This window comes from Lactuca serriola, chromosome 9 (assembly GCF_051521515.1).
Source record: "Lactuca serriola cultivar US96UC23 chromosome 9, Lser_US96UC23_V15, whole genome shotgun sequence".
Lineage (NCBI taxonomy): Eukaryota > Viridiplantae > Streptophyta > Magnoliopsida > Asterales > Asteraceae > Lactuca > Lactuca serriola.
Genome location: NC_136416.1, coordinates 191,099,913 through 191,111,938, shown reverse-complemented (window position 1 = coordinate 191,111,938; position 12,026 = coordinate 191,099,913). Strand labels below are relative to the sequence as shown.

Below are 12,026 nucleotides of genomic sequence, written 5' to 3'. Positions count from 1 at the left end.
ATTTTTGGTTGAGCAACCCAAGCATACATAATCTAGAATTACAATTTATGATACCACATTGGAGCTCTTTGGAATTCTTCACTTCTTTGGCATTTGATCTTTGATTTTTTGAATTCGCCACCTTGTTGTTTGGTTTTTTTGGTATCTTCAAGTTTTTGCACTTCTTGGAATTTTGATCTTTTGATCTTCACTTTAGTTGCTCCAAAATTCTTCAAACTTTTCTTTCCATTCTCTCTTTTTTTACATGTACCTCACTTTTTTTTTACTCAAATCCTACATGCTTAAGCAGGGGCGCTCAACTTCAACCTTTATTGATTAAAGATAAATATTTTCCTGGATACATTTCTGGTACACGATGCTAAACATATTTCGTTCCTCAAACTAAGCGAGGTTGTGTTTTTGTCCCATGATTTCAATAGAATACGGGAGGCCACAAATGCATTATCACGTATATTGGCTCAACTAAACATTTGGGTCTTCATAGAATCATTAAATATAATACTAGCATGATCCCTAATTGCTTTACCAAAATTTTTTAAATTAATCCTAGCAAATTTTATGCAAAATTTTAAAAATTAACTAGTGTAACCAACCAACCCCTGCCCCACACTTAATTTATGCAATGTCCCCATCGCATATCATGCATGATAAAGAACAATAAAAATAAGGAGAGAATTGGAACAAACTCCCTGGGATAGTAGTGGCAAGGTTGATATCTCTTCTCTTCAGCTCCATCTTCAATTGACTTTAGACATGGGAACAACTCATCCATGTCTTGGGTGTCAAAATCTCGTGTGGTACAGTCTTTATAAAAGCTCCAAATATAAGAGAAAAACTCTTGGAAATGCTTGGAAAATGATCTTCAAAGAATAGAACCAATGCCCATATCAAATGTCATCAAATCTTCAGCTCAAAAGTAAGAAGAATGAGTGACTCATCGAGTAAGTATGTAGACTCGCCGAGTTGAAGCGTAAATGGTAGAAGAATCGTGAATTTTCACATAGACTCGGCGAGTCCATAAGATGCACTCGGCGAGTAGACCGCTGTGTGACAAAAAATTTATTCTGCCTAGGTCCGTTTCTAATATATGGGGGTTATATAAACTAATACTTCCCCTCATTTTTCTTCAGGGAATAAACACTCCATAACCCTTCTATCAATTGGACTCATAGCTTGACTCAGAACTTCGTTTCCTCTCTCGCCTAGACTTGATTTCTCGCTTCGTCAGCCTTGACTCTAGACCCTCATATGCAATCCTAAGCTTCAAACTGAAAAGATCAAAACAACACACAAGTAATAGAAAAACGAAAACAAACATCAAAATTAAAATCCTAAATTACCCTAATAAACTAGAAGTTTAAAAAGAAAAAGAAAAGCAAACTCTAATGACGGGTTGCCTCCCGCAAGCACTTCTTTTTGTGCGAGTCTTTAGCTAGACTCCCAACTTAATAAACTTCCAATAAACTCAATGCCAATCCATTCGTTGCATTGAATATTTTCTTTGGTGGACCAATTTGTAAAATTCGACTCTTTGCTTCAAAAATTGGCCAAACGAGCTTGAATTCATAAAACCCAAGAATATTGACAAGGGTTGGAACCGGTTGGTTACTAATCATAAATGGATCGTGATTTAGAACTTTCTCCAAAGTTGGAATCATCACCCCATGCTTTGAAACACAAACCGGAAGAACAGGGGACCATGTCGTGGTAATAGTCAAACCACCGGTTGGTTCCTGCAATTCAGCTTGTTTTTCTTCTTCATCCGAACTCTCTGCTAGCAACCTTTCCAGCTCCTCCAAATCTCTTTCTGGATTAAATTCTTCATCTTGTAACTTTAGCTCTTGTGACTCGAATTGTTCTTGATCGTTAGACAAGATGTTATCTAACCATCTATCAAATTTCTTCAAATCATCATCTGAGTCATAGTCCTCATCTTCTTGCTCAATTTCCTGTACTACTTCCTCAAGAAAAGCATCAAAAGCATCGAGATTTGGAAAATACATAATAAATAAATAAAAATAAAAATTAAACTAAATATAAAAAATTAATCAACAAATAAAATACAAAAATAATAACAATTAGCAAATAAAATTAACTATTTAGAACCCTTCCCCGGCAACGGCGCCAAAAACTTGATGTGTGTAAAATGCACTGGTTTTATTCCTACTTTTAGTTGATAAATTAAGCACACAAAGGCAGTGAACCTGTCTTTTAGTGGTATAGTTGGATAAGTAGGGTGTCGAACTCAGGGAACGGAAATTAAACTAATAACTAATTTTAAGTAAGCAAGTAATAAAAGTAAAAGGGTTTTTCTCTAGTTTTACAAGACTAGAAACTTAAACATACCACTTAAACACTTAATTAACTAAACAACTAAGACAAGTAACAAATTCACCAAATTTGATAAAGGGTTTCTGTTTAGGTCCAACCAATTCACTCCTATGGTTATTTATATGATAGATCAATTGTTATTGGTTACCAACTATAGTGGTTAGGTTCATGTTCATTACTACTAACCCTTAGACAATTAATCAATTCAAGCAGTGGCCAATTGTTTAAACTAATTAATTCCCTAGTTCAATTATTTGGATTAAATAAGATTTGTAGTTGGTTAATCAAATTGGTGTTTCAATTAACCTCTTGTTTGTTGGTTTCTCAAACAAGCTCACACATTAATTTACCCATTCTCTTATTAATCCTAGTTTCATATTCATTATTCCTAGGCATATGATAAAGTGTTCACATAGACATATGAGGTTAACAACTAAGAGATGTTCATGCAGCTTAATTGTCTTCCAATTAACAGAAAATAGTTGTGGTTAATGCATAAGGTTCTTTAACAAACTTAATTTAATAAGATCACCAATAAACAATCAATCAAAAAGTAATAATTAAACCATAGGAGTAACTTGGTCTTCCCAAACAGAAACAAAACGAATTTAGTTCATAGTCACAGTAAAAACAAGCTCAAAAACAAGTTCAACTAGGCTGGACATGCTTAAATTCTAAGATTAAGTGGAATGTATAACCTAAATTGCCTTGATTCTTCAAAGGATCGAAGGTTAGGGTTTCTCAGCTCTCCAAAGGGTTCTTCAATCGCAGGTGCAGCTCCTAAAACGCCAGAGGTCTCTCCAATTCGGATAAAGGTTCGATATTTATAATTATCACAAAACAGGGGCTACTCGGTGAGTAGACTCGCGGACTCGCCGAGTACAGGTACAATCCGTCTATTTCCAGGAGTCTTGACTTATCTTCGGGAATATTCTTGGGTACTCGCCGAGTTAATGTGCTTTTGTTCTTCATTCTTCATTCTTTGGTCTCTAATTGCTTCTCCTTGTTCCTTTTTACTTCCAAGCATGTCTTTTGGATTGAAAACAAAATTTAAGCATTATTAAGTACCTTTTGTCCACATTATGCACATAATTAGCTAAAAATGAATAAAAATGTATGCTAAACATATGACTAATTATGCAAATATCAAAATACCCCACACTTGACTTTTGCTTGCCCCCAAGCAAAACTGAATTTTAACACATTAGAACCACATATGACAACTCCAATCTAACCCAACCATTATGCCAAGACCGCAACGCATGCATTTGTGTCTAAAACCTAAATACCCCCATACTCTAAATAGTCACAATCCTCATAAACATTCACCCACTCATCCCGAACAATGCTCATTTTATGCATCCCTCTGAATCCATCCGCAGAAAACCTCCTATCCTCAAGGTATTTTTGGTTGAGCAACCCAAGCATACATAATCTAGAATTACAATTTATGATACCACATTGGAGCTCTTTGGAATTCTTCACTTCTTTGGCATTTGATCTTTGATTTTTTGAATTCGCCACCTTGTTGTTTGGTTTTTTTGGTATCTTCAAGTTTTTGCACTTCTTGGAATTTTGATCTTTTGATCTTCACTTTAGTTGCTCCAAAATTCTTCAAACTTTTCTTTCCATTCTCTCTTTTTTTACATGTACCTCACTTTTTTTTTTACTCAAATCCTACATGCTTAAGCAGGGGCGCTCAACTTCAACCTTTATTGATTAAAGATAAATATTTTCCTGGATACATTTCTGGTACACGATGCTAAACATATTTCGTTCCTCAAACTAAGCGAGGTTGTGTTTTTGTCCCATGATTTCAATAGAATACGGGAGGCCACAAATGCATTATCACGTATATTGGCTCAACTAAACATTTGGGTCTTCATAGAATCATTAAATATAATACTAGCATGATCCCTAATTGCTTTACCAAAATTTTTTAAATTAATCCTAGCAAATTTTATGCAAAATTTTAAAAATTAACTAGTGTAACCAACCAACCCCTACCCCACACTTAATTTATGCAATGTCCCCATCGCATATCATGCATGATAAAGAACAATAAAAATAAGGAGAGAATTGGAACAAACTCCCTGGGATAGTAGTGGCAAGGTTGATATCTCTTCTCTTCAGCTCCATCTTCAATTGACTTTAGACATGGGAACAACTCATCCATGTCTTGGGTGTCAAAATCTCGTGTGGTACAGTCTTTATAAAAGCTCCAAATATAAGAGAAAAACTCTTGGAAATGCTTGGAAAATGATCTTTAAAGAATAGAACCAATGCCCATATCAAATGTCATCAAATCTTCAGCTCAAAAGTAAGAAGAATGAGTGACTCATCGAGTAAGTATGTAGACTCGCCGAGTTGAAGCGTAAATGGTAGAAGAATCGTGAATTTTCACATAGACTCGGCGAGTCCATAAGATGCACTCGGCGAGTAGACCGCTGTGTGACAAAAAATTTATTCTGCCTAGGTCCGTTTCTAATATATGGGGGTTATATAAACTAATACTTCCCCTCATTTTTCTTCAGGGAATAAACACTCTATAACCCTTCTATCAATTGGACTCATAGCTTGACTCAGAACTTCGTTTCCTCTCTCGCCTAGACTTGATTTCTCGCTTCGTCAGCCTTGACTCTAGACCCTCATATGCAATCCTAAGCTTCAAACTGAAAAGATCAAAACAACACACAAGTAATAGAAAAACGAAAACAAACATCAAAATTAAAATCCTAAATTACCCTAATAAACTAGAAGTTTAAAAAGAAAAAGAAAAGCAAACTCTAATGACGGGTTGCCTCCTGCAAGCACTTCTTTTTGTGCGAGTCTTTAGCTAGACTCCCAACTTAATAAACTTCCAATAAACTCAATGCCAATCCATTCGTTGCATTGAATATTTTCTTTGGTGGACCAATTTGTAAAATTCGACTCTTTGCTTCAAAAATTGGCCAAACGAGCTTGAATTCATAAAACCCAAGAATATTGACAAGGGTTGGAACCGGTTGGATACTAATCATAAATGGATCGTGATTTAGAACTTTCTCCAAAGTTGGAATCATCACCCCATGCTTTGAAACACAAACCGGAAGAACAGGGGACCATGTCGTGGTAATAGTCAAACCACCGGTTGGTTCCTGCAATTCAGCTTGTTTTTCTTCTTCATCCGAACTCTCTGCTAGCAACCTTTCCAGCTCCTCCAAATCTCTTTCTGGATTAAATTCTTCATCTTGTAACTTTAGCTCTTGTGACTCGAATTGTTCTTGATCGTTAGACAAGATGTTATCTAACCATCTATCAAATTTCTTCAAATCATCATCTGAGTCATAGTCCTCATCTTCTTGCTCAATTTCCTGTACTACTTCCTCAAGAAAAGCATCAAAAGCATCGAGATTTGGAAAATACATAATAAATAAATAAAAATAAAAATTAAACTAAATATAAAAAATTAATCAACAAATAAAATACAAAAATAATAACAATTAGCAAATAAAATTAACTATTTAGAACCCTTCCCCGGCAACGGCGCCAAAAACTTGATGTGTGTAAAATGCACTGGTTTTATTCCTACTTTTAGTTGATAAATTAAGCACACAAAGGCAGTGAACCTGTCTTTTAGTGGTATAGTTGGATAAGTAGGGTGTCGAACTCAGGGAACGGAAATTAAACTAATAACTAATTTTAAGTAAGCAAGTAATAAAAGTAAAAGGGTTTTTCTCTAGTTTTACAAGACTAGAAACTTAAACATACCACTTAAACACTTAATTAACTAAACAACTAAGACAAGTAACAAATTCACCAAATTTGATAAAGGGTTTCTGTTTAGGTCCAACCAATTCACTCCTATGGTTATTTATATGATAGATCAATTGTTATTGGTTACCAACTATAGTGGTTAGGTTCATGTTCATTACTACTAACCCTTAGACAATTAATCAATTCAAGCAGTGGCCAATTGTTTAAACTAATTAATTCCCTAGTTCAATTATTTGGATTAAATAAGATTTGTAGTTGGTTAATCAAATTGGTGTTTCAATTAACCTCTTGTTTGTTGGTTTCTCAAACAAGCTCACACATTAATTTACCCATTCTCTTATTAATCCTAGTTTCATATTCATTATTCCTAGGCATATGATAAAGTGTTCACATAGACATATGAGGTTAACAACTAAGAGATGTTCATGCAGCTTAATTGTCTTCCAATTAACAGAAAATAGTTGTGGTTAATGCATAAGGTTCTTTAACAAACTTAATTTAATAAGATCACCAATAAACAATCAATCAAAAAGTAATAATTAAACCATAGGAGTAACTTGGTCTTCCCAAACAGAAACAAAACGAATTTAGTTCATAGTCACAGTAAAAACAAGCTCAAAAACAAGTTCAACTAGGCTGGACATGCTTAAATTCTAAGATTAAGTGGAATGTATAACCTAAATTGCCTTGATTCTTCAAAGGATCGAAGGTTAGGGTTTCTCAGCTCTCCAAAGGGTTCTTCAATCGCAGGTGCAGCTCCCAAAACGCCAGAGGTCTCTCCAATTCGGATAAAGGTTCGATATTTATAATTATCACAAAACAGGGGCTACTCGGTGAGTAGACTCGCGGACTCGCCGAGTACAGGTACAATCCGTCTATTTCCAGGAGTCTTGACTTATCTTCGGGAATATTCTTAGGTACTCGCCGAGTAGCCTCGCGGACTCGCCGAGTTAGTGTGCTTTTGTTCCTCATTCTTCATTCTTTGGTCTCTAATTTCTTCTCCTTGTTCCTTTTTACTTCTAAGCATCTCTTTTGGACTGAAAACAAAATTTAAGCATTATTAAGTACCTTTTGTCCACATTATGCACATAATTAGCTAAAAATGAATAAAAATGTATGCTAAACATATGACTAATTATGCAAATATCAGTGGTATTTGGGGAACTCGCTAAGCTTTGTGTTTACCGTGTTATGTATTATGTGTTTCAGGTACTTCTCAGGATCACGGGCAGGCGCCGGCTTGATTGTACACACATCAGAGTTTGATTTATGATTGAGAGGATCCTGGTGTTATATATATATATATATATATATATATATATATATATATATATATATATACATAGTGTTTGGACATGAGTTTTGATGATTTGACATTGTTACACTTTTTGGTTTTATTATTGGAATAAATGTGTTTAACATTGAAAAATTTTCATTTGAAAATTTATGTTGTTACACAAAAATAAAGGTGACTATGTACTTTTTATTTCCCAAAGAAGAAATGGTGTGAAAATCACACAAGTCACTATGTATAAGTTCCAAAACAGTCGAAGCATAGATTTATCATGACCTAATCTTACATGCTAAAGCATAAATTTTTCAACATTAGAAGCAGAAGATACAAATGTAGAATTTTGAACAAGTAATAATTTGTCAACAATATTCAAACAAAACATTCAATTATTTAAATATCCAAAGCCAACAAACATTCCACCCTTGGAAAAAACAAACTTATCCAACTCAATAACTAGTTTAAAATCATTAAAATTCAAACAACTAGAGCTAACAAGATTCTTGCAAATCTTGGGAACAAACAAAACATCAAATAACCTAATTGTCTTTCCAGAAGTAAATTCAAAACACACGACACCTAAACCACAAATAAGAATAAAAGAATCGTATCCCATTTTCACCATCGACCCATCTTCAAGTGGATTTAATGTTTCAAACATCCGTTTTATCCTTGCATACATGGTTCGTTGCTCCGGAGTCGATCCACCAAGCAACATCATCATCTTTCACATAGAATGATTCAAGGGTAAATGAAACATAGTAAACATAATTCTGATTAGAATTATCAAAGTTAGTCAAAAACTAACCTCCTTTAACTTGGGCCGAAGACCCATTCACTTTCCCATTGGCTCCACTGATTCCAACACCATTGTTGCCTAAATTCACACGACAATCATGATTGCAATATCTAACTTGCTTGCACATCCAACAAACCAGATCCTTTCTCTTTTTGTTGGAGTTTCTTGGGACATGTTCCTACTTGTGTTTGTCATGTCCTTTGTGGTTCTAGTTCCTTGTTTTATTTTCAACCATATGAACCGAGGGTTGTCCAGATTCAAGTTTTCCCTTGGGTTTTTCAGATTTGTCACTTTCCTTCGCACGAAGAGATTCTTTAATACGAATGTGACTAGCAAGTTGAACCAAGGACAACTCCTCCTTTTGATGTTTCAGGTTATGTTTGAAGTCTTTCCAAGATGGAAACAGTTTGTCAATGATGGTTGACACAACAATGGATTCATCCATATTCATACAGTGCAGTTTAAACTGACCGTGTATGCCAAGGAGTTCATTGTAATGTTCAGTGACAGACCTTAAATCATCCATCTTATAATTATTAAAGTCACTAACCAGAAACTTCTTGCTAGAAGCATCCTCACTAATGTATTTCAGTTCAAGGGTGTCCCACAACTTCTTAGCACACAAGGCTTCACTATGGAGCTCAAATAAAGCATCATACATACCATTTAGAATATGACCTTTGAAGATGTAGTCATCATTGTCCCACTTCTGTCTCCTTCTTATCTCTTCAATCGTCTCAACAACACCTTCCTCTGGCTCCGCTGGTCGTGGAGTAGTCAGCACGTATGTTGCTTTCAGAGTAGACAGCATGAAGTGCATCTTCTTCTTCCAACGCCTGAAGTCCACGCCTTCAAACTTTTCCTGTTTAGCAAACTTTGTGGTCATCTCGCGGATTGAGTCACCCATCTCCAGGAACAGAAAATATCAGTTCGAATGCAAGGAAATATAGGGTTTTGTCGTGGAGATCTGGATACCAACTTTGATCGTGAGAACACTTTCCGAATTGATATTTCTACCCTATGCCTGTGTTGCAAGAAATTCAGCCTAGGATAATCAAAGTGGACACTTACGATTCTAGGCACATAAATCATAAGCCAATTTGCTAGAGAGATTCTATGAGAGTTCGATGAAAACAAGAGCTAATGATCGTAACTCTCTTCTGAGAAAGAAGAGTCGTTTATATATTAAACGAGATTAGGGTTTTATTTGGGTTGGGCCGTCATTAGTTGCTTTGGAAGCAAGCGATGATAATCAGAATTTAATGAGGATTTAGGGACCCCATCCAGGAGCTCTTCCCCTTGGACCCCACTTGGGGCGCTGCCCCTAGACCCCGCCAAAGGGGCGTTGCCCCTTTGGAAACCTCGGACCCCCGACTAGTCGTCGAACCAACTTCTAATTCAATCTTGTACATACGAGCACTCCGCACAACCCCGTACATATATTAGCATACAAATTATGAATCCCATTAGCTCACATGTCAGTTCCAGTTACTTAAAATGACATGGTGACACTAATATCACCAACATCCATTGCTGCTGCCAATTGCTGTTGTTGCCACCGTGAAACCGTGACCAGGTGTCACCTCTACTACCGTCGGTAAGTCACCATCACTCCCATTTTTTTTATACATGTGTCAAGATCAAATCCAATCAAGGAAGTTAAATTTTCGGATTCGAATGCCTCAAGAAAAACCTGCAAGTCGTGATACGTAAATAAAGAGCGACTATGCAAACATTTATTCACTTTAATTAAAATAAAACCCCCGAATTTCTGACATGTACGTATTTGGAACCTCCCTTTGAAATAGTTCTCGTCTAAGTCAAACTTGCATTAAAATGTCCAAGAATGGCACCTCCACCCGAAAAACCTAACAAACCAAGTCTTGGAAGCTTAAATTAGGTTAAAATGTGCATATTGGACCCTTGGTTTGAGAACTGTTTGCAAGATCAGTCCATGGAGTTTTATTTTGGCAAAATCAACCCCTAGACTTTATTTATTTTAATAAAGACCACCCTACACTTAATAATTAATACCAAAACTACCCTTTTGGTTTATTAGGTAATATAAATAGACCCGGTGATTCGTTTTAAGGGCATGAAACATCACAAAACGAATTTCACGACAAGTTTCACCCTCGAGACTTCTTCACACTTCAAGGGTGAGTTTCTATGCCCCCCCCCTTTTTTAATATTTTTACGCTTTGGGGGAGAATACATGTGTTATATATATTTATCATTCGTAACAAACACTTACCAGTTATAAAACTAGTTTATAAATATTATTTTGTTAAATAATATTTAATTTATAGATAAACTATTGATAAATATGTTCTATGTATATATGTTATAGTTGCATTTTTTAATAATGCAACTAGTCAAGACAACGTATTATTCTACTACAAAGATATTATGATTTTTGACAACATATATTACAAAACTTATGTCATAAAAGTTACCATTTTTGTAGTATTTCAAGTTCACGTCTTTCATTCATACAGATATGAGTTATCAAACTCTTATCTTGAAATCCCTTATGTACTTGTGCACACTACCATGGGATTTACCACTTATTTGAATGCATATTATACACTTTTATGGATTTTCTTATTGGGCATACTCGGATTTTCATGACAAACTCTAGGTAAGGGCCTTATGAGTGCGACATTATTCATTACCCTAAGTGCAAAAATACTTAGAAGACCCACACCACTATAACCGTTAATATTTGGAGCTGAGATACGTATGTATAGATCTATACGGGTTGACACCCCCACCTATGGTTTCTAGCTACAATCTTGACCGATCAACCGAAACGGGTGATAAATATCTTATTCATTTCTACGACGTCCAATGTAGCATTGTAGGGGGGTAGTATAATCACATAGTTCAGTTATAGAACTCACTATAAGCATTTACAAGATCTCATAATCTAGAAACCATGGATCCGGTTTATCTGATTACCAAACGTTTTAAGTATGGATTTACTCATGGTTCTCTGATTACCAAACATTTTGGAGTATGTATTTACTCACGGTTCTTTGATTACCTAGCGTTTTGAGCATGTATTTACTCATGCTTCTTTGATTACCAAATATGGATTTACCCATGATTTATCTGTTATCAAACATTTAAAGTATGAATTTACTTATGGTTTATCTCTTGATCAAGCATTTTAAGTATGGATTTACTTATGGTTTATATCTTTATCAAACATTTTAAGTATGGATTTACTTATGGTTTATCTCTTTATCAAACATTTTAAGTATGGATTTACTTATGGTTTATCTCTTTAACAAACATTTCAAGTATGGATTTACTTTTGATTTATCTCTTTATCAACCATGGTTTTAACTACAAAAGAGATACTTTCGAACTTTAATAAAAAAAAGAGTATCATTACTGCAGTTAGCAGAAAACCTGTAAACTCTCACCTACCTTGTGTTGACCCTCAAAACTACATGTATTCTCAGGATATCACCATACGAGCTTTAAGTTAGAATATTTGTCATTGATTTCAGAAGAACTAGTTTTAATGAGCTTTTGTTATATCGGCCTATCTGTTATGGAAAATTTATGAATTTATTATTATTATGAACCTTGTATTCAAACCTTAAAGTGTAATGTAACCGCTATGCTGTTATTGTTGTAACTTATGATGTATATTTAATTTGCTTGTGATCCATGAACTAAGTCGCACAGCCCGGCGTATTCCGCCACCTCGGCCGGGGTGTGACATGTTTCACGTACTTCCGGATCGAATTGGAAGACCTTGGGATAATCGCAACATACTCACCATGATTTTACACTTATTTGACTCTAATTTAGTTGCGCATGATTATGGATACACTA

At 35.2% G+C, this 12,026-nt stretch overlaps 1 protein-coding gene across 1 annotated transcript; it reads right to left on the bottom strand.

Moving 5' to 3' along the window:
* Window positions 1–7,855: 7,855 nt before the first annotated feature.
* On the bottom strand, window positions 7,856–9,063 carry LOC145076401 (uncharacterized). Its single transcript, XM_079022284.1, has 3 exons — window positions 8,419–9,063; window positions 8,059–8,151; window positions 7,856–7,957 (listed from the first exon to the last, which is right to left on the bottom strand). The coding sequence occupies exons 1-3, from the start codon at window positions 9,061–9,063 to the stop codon at window positions 7,856–7,858; spliced, it is 840 nt and encodes a 279-aa protein (XP_078878410.1).
* Window positions 9,064–12,026: the final 2,963 nt, after the last annotated feature.